The sequence below is a fragment of the Coregonus lavaretus genome, assembly GCF_964263955.1.
Source record: "Coregonus lavaretus genome assembly, chromosome: 4".
In the NCBI taxonomy this organism is placed as follows: domain Eukaryota; kingdom Metazoa; phylum Chordata; class Actinopteri; order Salmoniformes; family Salmonidae; genus Coregonus; species Coregonus lavaretus.
In genome coordinates this window covers 32405728-32425140 of record NC_139991.1, presented here as the reverse complement: position 1 = coordinate 32425140, position 19413 = coordinate 32405728, and the positions used below count along the sequence as shown (strand labels likewise).

Sequence of the window (19413 nt, the reverse complement as noted above, 5' to 3'; positions counted from 1 at the left end):
AGCACAGGAAAGAGGATTTCGACACCCACCATCTCAGATTGTGCTGAAATCATTTCTGTAGTTAAAAACAGACAAAATTAGCATTCCTGAAACAGTATTTTGTTTAAATATAATTAGATCTCTGAAAAATTAAGCTAATTGATTGCATCCAAATTTTACATTTTTATTTATATTATTCAAATAATATTCAATAAATATAATACCGAACATCCGATTGGGACCATAATTCTTCCTAACAATGAGTAAGACATGAGAAATCCAATAAAATGATCAAAAGCCACCAACGGACCACCCATGCCAATCAAATCACATTTTATTTGTCACATGTGCTGAATACAACAGGTGTAGAGCACGGCGCTTGTAACGCCAAGGTAGTGGGTTCGATCCCCGGGACCACCCATACACACAAAAAATGTATGCACGCATGACTGTAAGTCGCTTTGGATAAAAGCGTCTGCTAAATGGCATATTATTATTATTATTATTACAGTGAAATGCTTACTTACAAGCCCTTAACCAACAATGCAGTTTTAAGAAAGAATACCAAAACAAATCACAAAAATAAATAAAAGTAACAAATAATTAAAGAGCAGCAGTAAAAATAACAATAGCAAGGCTATATACAGGGGGTACCAGTGCTGAATCAATGTGCGGGGGCACCGGTTAGTCGAGGTAATTGAGGTAATATGTTCATGTAGGTAGAGTTATTAAAGTGACTATGCATAGATAATAAACAGTTTGTTAGTTTGTTGGTGATGTGGACACCAAGGAACTTGAAGCTCTCAACCTGCTCCACTACAGCCCCGTCGATGAGAATGGGGGCGTGATCGGTCCTCTTCTTTTTCCCTGTAGTCCACAATCATCTCCTTTGTCTTGATCAGGTTGAGGGGGAGATTGTTGTCCTGGCACCACACGGCCAGGTCTCTGACCTCCTCCCTATAGGCTGTCTCGTCGTTGTTGGTGATCAGGCCTACCACTGTCGTGTCATCGGCAAACTTAATGATGGTGTTGGAGTCGTGCCTGGCCATGCAGTTATGAGTGAACAGGGAGTACAGGAGGGGACTGAGCACGCACCCCGACAACCAGTATACAGTATCTGTTCTCTGTCTGACGTAGTATGGAGCTGCGGCTTAGAGTATTGGTTCTTCATCCTTTGTAATGTGTTCCCTGGGAATCTGGTGGTGTTTTTTTTGTTTTGTTTTTCTGAGAAATTAACCATTGAAGTTGCTTGCATTATTTACCATAAATTAGTGTAAAAGTACCAGGTTTTTCCCACTAGAAGCCGCTGTTCCTGCTATTGCCACACCCTTTTATCAATTTTGCTGGTCTCTTGTGTTTATTATGTGGATCACAACATTTTCTTTGCAACTTTGGGTAGAAAACCAATAGCTTTATATCATGATAATATAAATTGTGTGGTCATCCTCACAATTCAAGTCAGTCCTCCATGAAAGCAATTCAGTTTGTCATTCTCTTAGGCTTAATCTGTGTCCAGGAAACGGCCCCTCTGTGGTTTATTCCCTTCAAAGAAGGTCTTGATTAGTTAGACCAGGGATGGATAACTGCCGCATGCGGCCCTCAGCCCCCCTTTTGTAGGCCCGCGGATCAATTTCTAAAAACGTGGCCCCATCCCCCAAAAAATAAGAATTGTTTAGGAACTCTGTCGGGGTCTCAACTGTTGAGAGTTAGAATAGTAGAATACACAAGGTGCAATTTAGAAATGTGGTTGTGCATCAGCAGTTTTTCACTCAATTAGCCATGTCAGCTAACAATTTTTTGATTGGCAAGTTAGTCTAGCCAGCTATCTAAACTTGTAGTAATCTTGACCGAATATCGACCGGGCACGCAGGGCACGTACAGGGGCCCTGACCTCCAGATCACTCTCACTCAGATATCATATTAACATGGCATTAGTCATGGCAAAATCTGTAGAATTTCGGGAAATTAGCTTTAAAACTGCAAAAATGAATCTCCACTCCATGGTAAAATGGGTAGAATTGCATGAAATATACTTTAAAACAAAAAATGTTCTCTCTGGCGTCAAGACAGGGGCCCCCAAAAGGCTAGGGCCTGCACTGGCTACTGGTATAATGCATTTAGTGAAGTAGTTTAACTGCACAAATGGATTGTTTGCACAAATCAGTTGACTGCATGTGTGGGTATGGATGTGGGTACGCAGACCCCCGAGCCACTGCGGCCCCTCATGATGAGTTCAGATATTTTGTGGCCCCCACCCCCATCAAAGTTGCCCATCTCTTAGAGAGACCATTCCTGGTGAACAAGCAAACCATTAGGCTACAACAGTTCTAGTCGTTTCAATGGTAAAAGTCCCAAACGCACACTGTATAGTGTTTTGCAATGGTGTTGGGTAGTCCTGAGCATGCCTCAGGACTACCTGGCCTGATGACTCCTTGCTGTCCCCAGTCCACCTGGTCGTGTTGCTGCTCCAGTTCCCACTCTTCTGCCTGCGGCTATGGAACCCTGACATGTTCACCTGCTGTTTTCAACTCTCTCTCTCTACTGCACCTGCTATTTCAACCTCTAAATGCCCGGCTATAAGAGCCAAGTGACATTTACTCCTGATGTACTGACCTGTTGCAACCTCTACAACCACTGTGATTATTATTTGACCCTGCTGGTCATCTATGAACGTTTGAACATCTTGGAGAAAAATCTGGCCTTAATGGCCATGTACTGTTATAATCTCCACCCGGCACAGCCAGATGGGCACTGGCCACCCCTCAGAGCCTGGTTCTTCCTAGGTTTCTGCCTTTCTAGGTTTTCCTTGCCTTCTACATCTGCATTGCTTGCTGTTTGTGGTTTTAGTTTGGGTTTCTGTATAGCACTTTGTGACATCTGCTGATGCAAAAATTGGCTTTATAAATACATTTGATTGATTGATTGGTAAATGTCAATAGTCACACTACATACAGTATAGAGCTTTTTTGTAATCATTTTATTTGAAAAACATATGACTGCCATGCAATGATTTATAATTGTATTAATTTATTTCTACTCTACATCAAAGTTTTGGGCTTGTAGGAAAGGTCTTCATATGAGAATTGCACCATACAGATAGCCCTCTCAGAGAGCTGCCATTTGTTGGACTATTCAAATCGAATCAAATTTAATTTGTCACATGCGCCAAATACAACAGGTTTAGACCTTACCGTGAAATGCTTACTTATGAGCCCTTAACCAACAATGCAGTTCAAGAAATAGAAAATATTTACCAAATAAACTAAAGTTTAAAAAAGTATAAAAAGTAACACAATAAAATAACAATAACGAGGCTATATACAGGGGGTACAGGTTAGTCGAGGTAATTTGTACATGTAGGTAGGGGTAAAGTGACTATGCATAGATACTGCACGTAGTCCCGTGTAGCTCAGTTGGTAGAGCATGGCGCTTGCAACGCCAGGGTTGTGGATTCGATTCCCACGGGGGACCAGTATGAAAAAATTTATGCACTCACTAACTGTAAGTCGCTACTGGATAAGAACGTCTGCTAAATGACTAAAATGTAAAATAATAAAGTGTGAGTAGCAGCAGTGTAAAAACAAAGGGGGGGGCATTTGATTAATTGTTCAACAGTCTTATGACTTGGGAGTAGAAGCGGTTAAGGAGCCTTTTGGTCTATGAGTTAGAGAGGAATGTTAATCAGCGTTAGATTGAAGCATTAGGTTGCTAAGAGAACTACAAACTGAATTGCTTTCATGGAGGATTGGCTTGACTTGATTTATGTTAATCATGAGCAAAAGCTATTGGTTTTCAACCGAAGTTGCAAAGAAAATGTGATCCATTTAATAACCAGAAGAGACCAGCTAAATTGATGGTTTGGGATTAGTCGGACCGCATAGTGAAGGAAACGCAGCCAACAAGTGTTCAGCATATGTGGGAACTCCTTCAAGACTGTTGGGAAAGCATTCCAGGTGAAGCTGGTTGAGAGAATGCCGGGAGGGTGCAGGGCTGTCATCGGGGCAGGGGGTGGCTGTTTGAAGAGTCTCAAGTATAGAATATATTTTGATTTTGTTTGGCACTTTTTTTGGTTACTACATGATTAGTGTAAGGAAGACCGACACATTTGCATTTAAATGAAAAGAGGAATGCCTTTCATGCTTTTCTCATGGGGCGGACAGGGAAGAACAGACTGTACAGATACAGGGAGCTTTGTTGGAGTGGTGGACGTTTGCAGGGACAGTGATGCTAACCAAGAAAGCCCACTTTCTGTCTCTATTTCATAGTTTTGATGTCTTCACTATTATGTGGTCCTCTGTAGCTCAATTGGTAGAGCATGGCGCTTGTAACGCCAGGGTAGTGGGTTCGATCCCCGGGACCACCCATACGTAAAAATGTATGCTAAATGGCATATTGTATTATAAAAGGGTGTGGCAGTAGCTGGAACAGCAGCATCTATTGGACAAAACCTGGTACTTTCACACTAATTTATGGTGAATTATGCAAGTGACTTAAATTGCACATTTCTCTGAACAGGGGGAAAAAAACATACATTACATACAGTGCCTTCACAAAGTATTCATACCCCTTGACTTATTCCACATTTTGTTGTTACAGCCTGAATTCAAAATGGATTAAATAGATTTTTTTCTCTCACCCATCTACACACAATACCCCATAATGGCAAAGTAAAAACATGTTTTTAGACATTTTTGCACATTTATTGAAATACATAAATATCTCATTTACATAAGTATTCATACCCCTGAGTCAATACATGTTAGAATCATCTTTGTCAGTGATTACAGCTGTGAATATTTCTGGGTAAGTCTCTAAAAGCTTTGCACATCTGGACAATATTTGCACAAAATTCTTCAAGCACCGTCAAGTTGGTGGTTGATCATTGTTAGAAAGCAATTTCCAAGTCTTGCCATAGATTTTCAAGCTATTTAAGTCAAAACTGTGACTAGGCCACTCAGGAACATTCAATGTCGTCTTTTAAGCAACTCCAGTGTATATTTGGCCTTTGGTTTTAGGTTATTGTCCTGCTGAAAGGTGAATTTGTCTCTGGTGGAAAGCAGACTGAACCAGGTTTTCCTCTAGGAGTTTGCCTGTGCTTACCTCTATTCCAATTATTTTTATCCTAAAAAACGACCTAGTACTTGCTGATAACATGATGCAGCCACCACTATGCTTGAAAATATGAAGAGTGGTACTCAGTGATGTGTTGTGTTGAATTTGCCCCAAACATAACACTTTGTATTCAGGACATAAAGTTAATTTCTTAGCCAAATTCTTAGCAGTTTTGCTTTAGTTCCTTATTGCAAACATGATGCATGTTTTGGAATATTTTTATTCTGTACAGGCTGAGCAAGGAAGGACGTCTGTATCTTTGTAGTGACTGGGTGTATTGATAACGTGTAATTCATAACTTCACCACGCTCAAAGGGCTATTCAGTGTCTGCTTTTTTTTATTTTGACCCATTTACCAAAATCCAGGCTGTAACACAACAAAATGTAGAAAAAGTCATGGGGTGTGTGAATACTTTCTGAAGGCGCTGCAGGATGGAGAACCAATACTCCGAGCTGCAGCTCCATACTACTTGTCAGACATAGAGAACTGATACTGTATACTGGTTGTTGGGGTGGGGTGTGGGGGGTCCGTGGGTGGGTTTTGAACATTTTATTGGATTTTATGTCTTACTAAATGGTAGGAAGAAGTTTGGTCCAAATCGGATGTTGAGTGCTATATGTATTGAATATGTGAATCCTATAAATTAACAAAATGTTGCAAGAAAGCTAATCTTATCTGTTTCTAACTACAAAAACGATTTCAGAACAAGTGTCACGGCTTGCTGAAATGACATGGAACAACTCCCCTGTGTAAGCTGTTTGGTTAAACATCTATTTGGTAAAGAAAGCCAGCATGTTGTCAGCTTGAATACAGTCAGTGCAGTAAGGGCACCGAGGTACAGTATAAAGACCACATGCTTTCTATAGTACAGTAGTCGGTAACACTATTCTTTGTTTAACATGCAGTTGACAATGACATGTCGTTGATAGTCTGTTGATAGTTTGTTGAGCGTCTATAGGTGGACTATCCAAATAAAGTGTTACCCACTACATACGTAAGTCGTTCTTTAACCACCGTCCTTCATCATGTGTCTTCCAGGAAGAGGCGATCGTGTCCCCAGTGGGCCCCCAGCGGAGCCGTATGGACCGCTTGCTGGAGATCCTGAACAGCATGAGGAACAACAGTGCCGGGGTGGACGGCCAGCTCAGCTCCTTCATGGAGGAGGCCCAGACCTCGGCCCAGTCAGAAGAGAGCCTGGCCCAGATCGTCTCTACTATCTATGGCAAGGCCCTCAGCGACAGGAGCTTCGCCGCTACTGCTGCCAGACTCTGTGACAAGATGGCCCTGTTCATGGTGGAGGGGACCAAGTTTAGATCATTGCTACTCAATACGTTACAGGTGAGATGGAGGGAGGGAGGGGGGGTTAGGAGGGCGGGATGAGGGGAGGTTGGTGGAGAGTGACGTCATAGGGGTTGTGTGTGTGGGTACGTACATGTTTTTCTGTCCACCCGTCCGTCTGTCTTTCAGCGTGTGTGTGTGTGGGGTGTCTGTCAGACAGTGAGTGTGTGTGAGTCGTGTCTATCTCAGTGGGTGTGGATGGTCCTAATTGGTGTCATTGGCCCTGTAGGCTGTGTGTGACGTGGGGAAAATGTCAGTGGGCACAGAGCTAATGAACAGCCTGGGAGGCCATAGCCTGTGGGGGGGGGACGTCTGCCTAGCCTCACCCCAGATAATGTTTCTCCCCACCCACGTCTGCCCTGCCCACACTACGGCTCAGTGCCTCCCTGGGTGTCACGACTTCCCTCCCTCCTTTGGGAGCCAGACAGACGCTCCATTGCAGACACAGTCTGGGCGCTAACTCTCTCTCTCGCTCTCCCCTCTGCTCTCTCTCTCTCTACTTTTCTCCCTCCCCCCGCCAGCTCTCTGTGGCTGACGTGCCAGGCGAAATGTTAACCCACCTGCTGCGTCACAGCACTCCCTCTCCCCTCCTCCTCTTCGTCTTCTCTGTTTGTCTGCCTCCTTCATTTTTAACCTCCCTCTCCTCAGATGCTGGGGAGACAGATGCCTAGCCAGCCCCAGCGGTAGACAGAGACCCCTCCACCTCTTTGACATTTAGCGTTAAACTCTGTGTGTGTCCCAAATGGAACCCTATTCCCTACGTAGTGCAGTACTTATGGGTCCTGGTCAAAAGTAGTGCACTAAATAGGGAATAGGCTGCCATCTGGGATGCAGTATCTAATGTTATAAACAGCAGAATGTGGCCTATTAAAAAGATTGTTACTGATGGATATGATGCCAAATCTCCACTCTTTCAACCTGGGGATAATTAGTTGATTATTCCACAGAATTATTATACAGCTGGCTGGCTAGTCCCTGGTTTCTGTTACCTTTCTTTAATTAAATCGTCCTGTTAATAAAGCATCATCCTGGCTCAATTAACACTTTTGAACATTTTGATAATTATCACATGGTGTTTAGCATAATGCATTAATTCAACATTTCTATTACTATTTCTCATTAGTAAAGAATAAAGGACTTTCGAACAAAAACAGTATGTTCGTTAAAGAGAAATTAATGATGATAAATGCAACTTGCTTTATTAGTCTCCCATTTATTTACATAATTCAAAAATACCATTACTGTACACATTGTTTGAAAAAAATCGTAAATTATTAACTCTATCAACAGTTTCTTTGGTAGTGAGTTGATATTCCTGTTAAACTCTCATCTGAACATTCCCTTCTCTACCCTCTTTCCCCTCTCTCCCCCTTTCTGATCTGACAGTGGTCAGTCTGTGTGTGTGTGTGTAGCTGGCTATTGTTTGGGTTGTCTGCTAGGTGCTAAGTGCTGTAGCTGTCTTTTAGAAAGTGATTGCTAGCCTTGTTTCTCACCCTGGTGTCACATTGTAACCCGTCCCCCTTCTCACCCTGCTGTCACATTGTAACCCATCCCCCTTCCTCCCCTATGGCACAGTCACAGAGAACTTCCTGTCCTGTCTGGCATGGCTCGCCGACCACCGAGTGTGTGTGTGTGTGTGTGTGCGTGCGTGCATGCATTCACCATAACTGTCTGTGCGTGTGTGTCTGCCGTACAAAGACCATACAGAGCTACACTGAGACTTCACCAACTCACCCACTCAGTTTCTCTGTCATCTACTTTTATTTCTACCGTCTTATATCATCTCTATACGTGCATAATGAGCATTAACCTTCATTAACCTTAGTTATTTTTATGGCGCTCACACAGATTGTTTCATTCTCTTACATTAAATTGAGTTAAATGTTCCCAGCAACTTTCCCAGCATGTTTTCATGCTCAACTTTCTCATTATCAAGTTGATGTAAAGTATAGGCATTAGCCAAGTTAACATGCATTAAGTTAACATCCAACACCCACAGCGGTTAGTATTTTTATGTGAAGGTTTTGCCCACTTCGAAATAAACATTTAAATGGATTTATAAACCTTTCCCACTTTAGTGGTTTTGAATAATGCTTTTTTCAAGTATCTTATGCCCTCCTACATTTGACTTCTTCTCCACCGTACTGTTACTGTGCCATACTACTGTTTGTGTGTAGGAGCTCACAGTCATAACCCATTATCTCCTCTTACACATTGAAAAATTGAATATTGCTTGGATCAGCCGAGTTTGTTTTGTGTTCCACTCTTCCGTTATAGGGGGAATCCTTGACAACACCTTATAACCCAACCAGACATTATTCTCTGTCTGTATGGAAGTTGTGTAGACTGGCTTCTCCAGACTACCAGAGAAGGCATTTGTTAACCCTTTCCACTCACAGCCCATCGTCCCGTATATCAATTTGTCATTGATAAGCGCCTAAATTGGAATGCAGTGGCTGTACATTAGCATGCTATACATGACGTCAGAGCTCAGGTTTTCCGCTTCACAGCGCTGTATGGGTTTTGATTGACAGCAGTAATAAACTTGAGCACTGCGCGTGACAAGATGATGCCCCCATCGCTCCCGCTAAATGGACTACTTTTGCACATTTGTTGTTGTCTGAGTGAGGGAAATGCTGTAAATCGAGAGGAGTCGATGTGTTCTGAAAGATGAGATGTTTAGGATTATAATAAATACTGCTTTGATGTCATACAAGCAAACCACACACCCATGAGTCCAAATGTGCACTTCACATTTCCATATTTGCAAACTCATGTCATTTACAGTATCAACATTTATGATCATTATGTTTGATCCACAGTTACAAGGATGACATTAGGCAGTGTACCGTATACCAGGGTATTTGGAGAAAGCCACAGGAGGGTTTTTCAATACAGTCAAAACTATTTATTTGAAGTTTTGCAATACATTTGAATATTTGTATCTACTGTTTAAGTTAATATCTACAGTCGACTTGTGCAATACGTTAGGAGATAAAGAAGATTGCGTTCTTCATTTCACCTGTCACATTATGAAGCTTACCGTACTTCCCCAGAACAGTTGAGCCAGTCACGCGTTTGTTATTATTATTATTATATATATATATATATATATATATATATATATATATATATTTATTTAATTTTTTTAGGGGGTAGATCAGCTTTAATATTGCAGATAGATTGTAACTTCCATCAATGTAATTGTCTGCATCACTTCCAATCCCCCATATCTTTTTTTTTCTTTTTTTCACGCATATGTATGTGTGTGTATATACTTCATGCTTATACATACTATATACATTTTATGGACACAGTCAATAATTATATTTGGTTTGTTTTTACTCCTGAACTTCCTCCGATCATTTTCATGATGTCCATCTGGTATGCTTCTATATGCCATATCTTTCTAACTGTGCTCTTTCCCAAAAGTTCACTATATATACACATACATACATATACATACATATATATATATATACAGTGGGGAGAACAAGTATTTGATACACTGCCGATTTTGCAGGTTTTCCTACTTACAAAGCATGTAGAGGTCTGTAATTTTTATCATAGGTACACTTCAACTGTGAGAGACGGGCAATACGGACTTTCAGCTCCCTCCAAAGATTTTCTATTGGGTTCAGGTCTGGAGACTGGCTAGGCTACTCCAGGACCTTGAGATGCTTTTTACGGAGCCACTCCTGGCTGTGTGTTTCGGGTCGTTGTCATGCTGGAAGACCCAGCCACGACCCATCTTCAATGCTCTTACTGAGGGAAGGAGGTTGTTGGCCAAGATCTCGCGATACATGGCCCCATCCATCCTCCCCTCAATACGGTGCAGTCGTCCTGTCCCCTTTGCAGAAAAGCAGCCCCAAAGAATGATGTTTCCACCTCCATGCTTCACGGTTGGGATGGTGTTGTTGGGGTTGTACTCATCCTTCTTCTTCCTCCAAACACGGCGAGTGGAGTTTAGACCAAAAAGCTCTATTTTTGTCTCATCAGACCACATGACCTTCTTCCATTCCTCCTCTGGATCATCCAGATGGTCATTGGCAAACTTCAGATGGGCATGGACATGCACTGGCTTGAGCAGGGGGACCTTGCGTGCGCTGCAGGATTTTAATCCATGACGGCGTAGTGTGTTACTAATGGTTTTCTTTGAGACTGTGGTCCCAGCTCTCTTCAGGTCATTGACCAGGTCCTGCCGTGTAGTTCTGGGCTGATCCCTCACTTTCCTCATGATCATTGATGCCCCACAAGGTGAGATCTTGCATGGAGCCCCAGACCGAGGGTGATTGAACGTCATCTTGAACTTCTTCCATTTTCTAATAATTGCGCCAACAGTTGTTGCTTTCTCACCAAGCTGCTTGCCTATTGTCCTGTAGCCCATCCCAGCCTTGTGCATGTCTATAATTGTATCCCTGATGTCCTTACACAGCTCTCTGGTCTTGGCCATTATGGAGAGGTTGGAGTCTGTTTGATTGAGTGTGTGGACAGGTGTCTTTTATACAGGTAACGAGTTCAAACAGGTGCAGTTAATACAGGTAATGAGTGGAGAACAGGAGGGCTTCTTAAAGAAAAACTAACAGGTCTGTGAGAGCCGGAATTCTTACTGGTTGGTAGGTGATCAAATACTTATGTCATGCAATAAAATGCAAATTAATTACTTAAAAATCATACAATGTGATTTTCTGGATTTTTGTTTTAGATTCCGTCTCTCACAGTTGAAGTGTACCTATGATAAATATTACAGACCTCTACATGCTTTGTAAGTAGGAAAACCTGCAAAATCGGCAGTGTATCAAATACTTGTTCTCCCCACTGTATATATATTTACATATCCTTTAAAAATATATATATTTCCCTTTATTACTTTCCAACCCCACCATCCCTTCCCTAATTGGAGTAAACTAGTGAACAACAATGCTTAGGCCTCTACTTCATGCTTATACATACTATATACATTTTATGGACACAGTCAATAATTCTATTTTGTTTGTTTTTACTCCTGAACTTCCTCCGATCATTTTCATAATGTCCATCTGGTATGCTTCTATATGCCATATCTTTCTAACTGTGCTCTTTCACAAAAGCTCACAATATATAACCTATATACTTATTATGGACACAGCATTTCTTACACTAGTTATCTTGTTGTTATTAGTTGTTGTTATTAGTCCCATCCTTCAGCTCCATTCAACACCTCCCATCTATCTCTTAACACCATCCATATTGGATTTCTATTTGCCATATATTTTTCAACTGTACTGTGATTTTTTTTCTGAAACGTTTTATTCTCATTGTTTCTACAGTTTATGAATTGAAAATAAACATTTTGGCTAAAAGTATTATTATATTATTGATCGATTGACTATGACTTTTCAGATCACCCAGTAGTGCTATCTGCAGGGTCAGCTCCATGCAAATATTGCAATCCTTCAGCCATTCCTGGACCTGTGTCCAGAAACAAGCTACAAATGGACAGTACCAAAACAAATGATCTATCTCTTCACAGCCAAATATGCAGAGCTGGGAAGATTGTATCCCCCATAAAAATAACATTCTATTGGTAGCAAGAATTTTATATAATAATTTTAATTGAATCCGGCATCGTTTTGCGTATCAGTTCATAAACACTATGCCATGGAATCGGTACGTCAAAAATCTCTTCCCAACTATTTTTCAATCTATATGGGACGGCTGTCAATCTTTTGGTCCTTAAATGAAACTGGTAAACTTTTTAATTTATCACAGTTTTCTTTAACCAATTATATGATCTTTAATGCAGGGCCGACAGACAAGTTCCTTACTTTTTCCACTTTCCTCTTCCATTTTTGCGGTAATGCTGCAATTATTTGGTTGTAATTTTGGGTAGAGCAGACATTTCCATATGTTTTTGTTAGTCACGCGTTTGTTTGTAAACAGCACAACGGCAGAAAGTGGAAGCTGGTGAGTCCATAGCGTTCTATATCTTTCGGCGAGTCTCTGTTGTGTGGCACACAAGGTGATGAAGTTACACTTGTATGCAATTCACTACTAAGTGTTTGCCATAAGTTATCTTATAATGGCTTTCTGAGTGGGTTATCTGTACAGTTTTTTTCTCCTCCGTTCTTCTCCCCTCTGCTCTTCCTTCAGAAAATCATTTGCACAATTTCTCTCGTTCACTTTCGCTTGTAAATATCCACACTCACCGAAAATAACATTCGGTAGCTACTAGCTATGCTTGTATAACTTTATGAGCTGGATTTGCCTGTCTTTGCCTGTCTTTGCAATTCGTTTATTTGTTTGTTTTTCGCTCGTTAGCATTTAGCTAACAGTGTCTGTGATTTCGATATTAATTTGGGCAAATTTTGTTAGCATTCTGGTAATAGAGGCCCAATGAGCTTTTCTTGCGTTTTTAGCGCCCCCTTGTGTGCTATGCCGGTAATACCGTAAATCCCAGGATGAGAAAAGGACGGTATGACGATATGAAAATCTGTATACCCTGGGTTGTCTTGAACAGAATGAGCCTATGTTTGTCGTATTGTGAAGAAAATTAACTGCGGAACACATACTTGAATGCGCTCACAGCTCCAGTCTATGCACACCAAAATTGCAATCTGTTTGTCTAAAGTGCCTTTTGAAAGCCTAACACTGTAAGATCGTAATTTATAACTTAGCTAGCCATGTTGGCAATAGAATAAGCTTTCAAATGCAGTGGTGTGTATTCATGGATGCCAAGGGAAGCCAGGCTTCCCAAAACAATTGAACCCGAAAAACTTTTTTACAACATCAAATAATCTCTTTGTGTTTCATAATTTTCCTTCAATTCGCAAGAGGCTGAATGTATCTCTCAGGTGAAAGCATCAGAGTGAGCGAAAGAGCTCCCCTCTGTCTCTCTACGTGTAGGCCATCTACAGTATCCAGACCCCTTCACTTTTTCCACATTTTGTTACGTTACAGCCTTATTCTAAAAATGATTAGATAAAAACATTTCCTGATCAATCTACACACAATACCCCATAATGAAATAAGAAATTTGTGCAAATTTAGTAAATATAAAAAACAGAAATACCTTATTTACACAAGTATTCAGACACTTTGCTATGAGACTCGAAATTGAGCTTGGGTGCATCCTGTTTCCATTGATCATCCTTGTGATGTTTCTACAACTTGATTGGAGTCCACCTGTGGTAAATTCAATTGATTGGACATGATTTGGAAAGGCACACACCTGTCTCTATAAGGTCAAGCCATGAGGTCGAAGGAATTGTCTGTAGAGCTCCGAGACAGGATTGTGTTGAGGCACAGATCTGGGGAAGGGTACCAAAACATTTCTGCAGCATTGAAGGTCCCCAAGAACACAGTGGCCTCCATCATTCTTAAATGGAAGAAGTTTGGAACCACCAACACTCTTCCTAGAGCTGGCCGCCCGGCCAAACTGAGCAATCGGAGAGGTGACCAAAAACCCGATTGTCACTCTGACAGAGCTCCAGAGTTCCTCTGTGGAGATGAGAGAACCTTCCAGAAGGACAACCAACTCTGCAGCACTCCACCAATCAGGCCTTTTATGGTAGAGTGGCCAGACCTTAGCCACTCCTCAGTAAAAGGCACATGACAGCCCGCTTGGATTTTGCCAAAAGGCACCTAAAGGGCTCTCAGACCATGATAAACTAGATTCTCTGGTCTGATGAAACCAAGATTGAACTCTTTGGCCTGAATGCCAAGTGTCATGTCTGGAGGAAACCAAGCACTGCTCATCACCTGGCCAATACCATCCCTACGGTGAAGCATGGTGGTGGCAGCATCATGCTGTGGGAATGTTTTTCAGCAGCAGGGACTGGGAGACTAGTCAGGATCGAGGGAAAGATGAACTGAGCAAAGTACAGAGAGATCCTTGATGAAAACCTGCTCCAGAGCGCTCAGGACCTCAGACTGGGGTGAAGTTTCACCTTCCACAGGACAACGACCCTAAGCACACAGCCAAGACAACGCAGGAGTGGCTTCGGGACAAGTCTGAATGTCCTTGAGTGGCCCAGCCAGAGCCCGGACTTGAACCCGATCGAATATCTCTGGAGAGACCTGAAAATAGCTGTGCAGCGACGCTCCCCATCCAACCTGACAGAGCTTGAGAGGATCTGCAGAGAAGAATGGGAGAAACTCCCCAAATACAGGTTTGCCAAGTTCGTAGCTTCATACCCAAGAAGACTCGAGGCTGTAATCGCTGCCAAAGGTGCTTCAACAAAGTACTGAGGAAAGGGTCTGAATACATACAGTATGTAAATGTAATATTTCAGTTTACTGAGTAAAGTGTACATTTAAAAACCTGTTTTTGATTTGTCATTATGGGGTATTGTGTCTAGATTGATGAGGGGGGAAAACTATTTAATTCATTTTAGATTAAGGCTGTAATGTAACTAGATGTGTAAAAAGTGAAGGGGTCTGAATACTTTCCGAATGCACTGTATCTGATGTTGTCTGGTCCAAACGAGTATGACAATGTTGCCACCCGTAGCATTGAAGGCAAGGGAAGCCAGCGAGCATCTGGCCTCCCTTGACAAAAAAAGTATAAAACATTTGCCAATTAGCATTGAGCTAAACTCAGCGAGCTCAACTGTGAATGGTCCTGGCGCACCAAAAAAAAGTGTCAAGGGCTTGGCTTCCCCAGTGATTTTACCCACGCACTGCTACTGTTCAAATGATGCCCACCTGACCCAGATTGCGATTTATAATGGAACGTTTTTGGATTGTGTAAGCAACAGTAATTGTGTGATGGTGGCTGGGCTGTGTTCCAAACAAAAAACTACAAGTGTGCTTGCTTCAGTTCCTCAATGGCAAAGCTAGGATAGCTAAAAGCACCTTATAATTGAATGCTCTTTCCTTGAGTCATAAAAGTGCATTGAAATTACTTAGAAACTGTGCACACTTTGGAGAGGTGTGTGGCCACTTGGAGACACCAGTTAGACCTCTCACTCAAACCCTTGTAATTGTTTTTTCTTATCTTGCACCTACTTCAAAATGTCAATGAATATTCTTATTATCTTACTGAATCTATCCAGAGTATTTTCAGATTTCGTTATCAACAAATGCTGTGAAAAGTACAGTAAATGTAAAATGCACATACAATCAACAGTCTGTTTGCATTCAGTCTTGTGTCAGGTGAACTGTTGTGTCCTCACCTTTGCTTTGAAAACTTCCCCATAATCTCCAAAGTGCTCTCTTTCAATTGCTACCATGGTCATGCATGTGCTTTTTATAGTTCTTCTGTTAGAAACAATTACATTTGGCCCTATCTATATAGGCCAATTTCCATGAGTGTAAATTAAGATAGGAGACTGTTTGCTGTCTGTGCCTTTCTATTGATGAGTCATAGACTATTATTTCCCTCCCCCATCCCCTTGTTGCACAAAAATAGTGTGTTTGTGTGTGTGTGCACAGTAAGTGAAGCACAGTGCTGTGGTGGTGATAAGGGACGTTCTGAAATTGTCTCCGATCACATTGGATCTGCATCACATTTCTGTCTCAACCCCTGGTGATCTTCTGAGTTTATACTGAGTTTTAGTATATATCTCTTCTCTACCCTAGAAGGACTTATGTGAGTCACAGTATCTCTTCTCTCTCTAGCTGCTACAGAAGGATATCTTGAGGCATACCCTGTGCCCTGGTTTGGTTTTGCAGTGTCTCTGTGCTTTCTGTCCCCTACATATGGACTTTGAGGTGAACCTGACTTAACATTGTGTCAACCTGTTCAATGCTAATGGCTGACCTTCCAGATGGCTGTATGGCTATGCCCGAATTTGATCATTTTTCATGACAAGATAGTAATGCTTCATAGTGCCAGAAAGATAGAAATCTCACCTTTCTGGTAAAAATATTGCTGTGATGAACTCTTTTGATGACCCAAGCTCAAGTACGTACTGTAGTACAAATACGATAAACAATTATGAAATATCAATATATGATTAAGTTCCCATTCATGAGCATTATTACTGTACCAATTCATCATATAACTAGTGGGTAGGGAAAAGTAGCCACATTTTTGTGTCACATCTTTGTCATTCTTGCGTCCCTCCCCTCCTGAAAGTTTTTAGTTTATTTGGATCTCCATTTAGGTTTTGCAGAACCATCAGCTACTCTTACTGGGGTCCACAAAAAACACAAAACATAACAAGTAACAAAACACTGAGAGACTACTGATTCAATACGATCTCAGATTTCATCTCCTATAAAAGTTGTCCGTCTGTGATGAACACAGTGGTTTTGTTTCACATCTACAGGTAATGTTCAAGTTTTTTGAATTAAATTTGATATAAAAACAATTTGGGTTTGTCGTACAGTGATGGGAGTAGTTGCTATCGATGCTGAAGGTTCTTAGTTTTCTAACGCTATCCGGCATATGAAGGTGCGACGTGTCCTTCCGCCACAAATTGACAGTCTGACCAGCGAATGAAAGTTAAGGCTGGACTTCCCAGCTTCCAATGACTGTGGATATGCAACCTGATACCTCAGTCTTGTAAGGCGCACTCAATTCAAGCTGGGAAGTGTGGCTATCAGCCAAACTGTTGTGAAGCGAATTTGCTTAAGAGGCTGATTTTATAAGTGAATTACCTTGATAAAACAATTTAAATATAACAAAATTATGCTTAACCGGGTTAACATTGAATTCACCTCTCTGTCTGTCTCCTACAGAATGAATTTTCTGATGTGAACCTGACTACATTGTTTTAACATTGTATTCACCCCTCTCTCTGTCCCCTACTGAAGGACTTTTCTCTGCTGTTATGTTGTTTGTACAGTATCCCTCTACCCCCTAACATTATATCTCTCCTCTCTGTCCTCTACAGAAGGACTTCTCTCGTCGGGAGGAGCTGCAGGCGTCTGACGTGGAGCGCTGGTTGGGGTTCATCACCTTCCTGTGTGAGATGTTTGGAACAATGAGGTCCAGCGCCGGAGAACCCTTCAGAGTCCTGGTCTGTCCCATATACACCTGTCTCAGAGAGGTTAGTACACACCTACCTCCATACCACCATAAACACACATCTTTCTCTCTACACTAACACACCTACTAGCACACCTCCACTTGAGAGCCCTTCAGAGTCTCACACACGGACATTCCACCTCTACTCATCTCTGCCCGAGTATGTAGCAATGTAACCTACATACAGTACTATAACGTTGGCTATCATCCAATATCCACACTAGCATACCACTGCAGGGACATTATTCCGAATGTGGATATTGGAACAGACGCAACATGTCATTCGCTACGATCACAAAGCTTCCTCATTCAGAGGGCTGCTCCATCTATCCATTCCACAGCACAGCACTTTTGGTAATTGAAAAAAAAACTAAAGGGGGGAGATGATTCCGGTAACACCTGCCTTGCCTCAGGGTTCCAATTCCCATCAGCAGAAGTGGTCTGTCTCAATGGCTCTGACCGTTTCCATGGAAACCAGAGACCGCAGACAGACGCGGTAGCAATCTGGGGCTTTACCGCTAAAGAATAAGCAGAAGTGGTTTAGACACAGACATGCGAGACAGACAGTGAGATGGGGAGGATGGAGGGTTTAGATGAACAGTTAAAGTGAAATCAAATACTAGGAAAGCCACCAGACAATCGAGCATTTAGCCTATCATAGCCTGGTCCCAGATTTGTTTGTGCTGTATAGCCAACTCCTAGTTGTTTTCTTTTCAAATGACCATAGGAGTTGGCAAGACAGCACAAACAGATCTAGGACCAGGCTAGTAATTAGCCTTCATATTCTTACCTCCCTTGGCTTGAGAATCAAATTTCATTCCTCACATGCTTCGTAGACAGGTGTAGACCAACAGTGAAATGCTAACTTATGGGTCCTTTTCCAACAATGCAGAGTTAAAGATAAGATATAAAAAATAGAAATAGAGACACAGTGAATAACGAATAAAAATAACAAGTAAAACTAACATGGCTATATACAGGGAGTAGAAACTAACATGGCTATATACAGGGAATAGAAACTAACATGGCTATATACAGGGAGTACCAGTACTGAGTGCAGGGGTACGAGGTAATGTGTGTATGTACTGTACATAGAGGTAGGGGTAAAGTGACTAGCAGCAGCGTGTGTGTATGTGTGGGTAGAGTCCAGTGTGTGTGCATTGAGATGGTGCAAGAGAGTTAGTGCAAAAAAGGGTCAATGCAGGTAGCCATTTGATTAGCTATTTGGCAATCTTGTTTAGAAGTCTTATGGCTTGGGGTTAGAAGCTGTTCAGGGTCCTGTTGGTTCCAGACTTGGTGCATTGGTACCACTTGCCGTGCGCAGAGAGAACAGTCTGTAGCTTGGGTGGCAGGAGTCTTTGAAACATTTTTGACACTACCTGGTATAGAGGTCCTGGATGGCCCCGGTGATGTACTGGGCCGTAGGTACTCTGCAGCACCTTGCGGTCGGATGCCAAGCAGTTGCCATACCAAGCGGTGATGCAGCCAGTCAAGATGCTCTCGATGGTGCAGCTGTATAACATTTTGAGGATCTGAGGGCCCATGCCAAACCTTTTCAGCCTCCTGAGGAGGAAGAGGCATTGTCGTGCCTTCTTCACAACTGTGTTAGTGTGTTTGGACCATAGTGATGTGGACACTGAGGAACTTGAAGCTCTCGACCCGCTCCACTACAGCCCTGTCGATGTGAATCGGGGTGTGCTCGGCCCTCGTTTTCAGAATCCCAGCGATGCAAGATGTTTATGTCTGGTTTTCATGGTGACATACTATATCCAGCCACCCATGGACACACACACACACAGACCTGTGGGTTCCAGTGTGTGGTCCATGCCTGGGTTGGCTGGAATAGTGAATGAGCTCCAAGAATGTCACTGGCACTTTTACAACCACTGCTTTGAAGTGGCCCGGCACACACCGACACGCACATACTGTTCTCTACAAACACACACACCACAATCAATCATTCTGCATTGTTGGACTGAAGGCTGGGGTCTCTGGCATGCTAGCATTATTTGTCTTAGCTGTTGTGATG

General features: G+C 42.1%; 1 protein-coding gene across 1 annotated transcript in view; it reads left to right on the top strand.

Annotated features, from left to right (window-relative positions):
- Positions 1-19413, top strand: part of ctif (CBP80/20-dependent translation initiation factor) — a 137244-nt gene that overhangs the window by 91308 nt on the left and 26523 nt on the right. Inside the window, exons 12-13 of the mRNA XM_084160140.1 lie at positions 6131-6430; positions 17251-17406. Coding sequence (XP_084016266.1) covers positions 6131-6430; positions 17251-17406 — 456 coding nt within the window. The remainder of the gene's footprint in view (positions 1-6130; positions 6431-17250; positions 17407-19413) is intronic.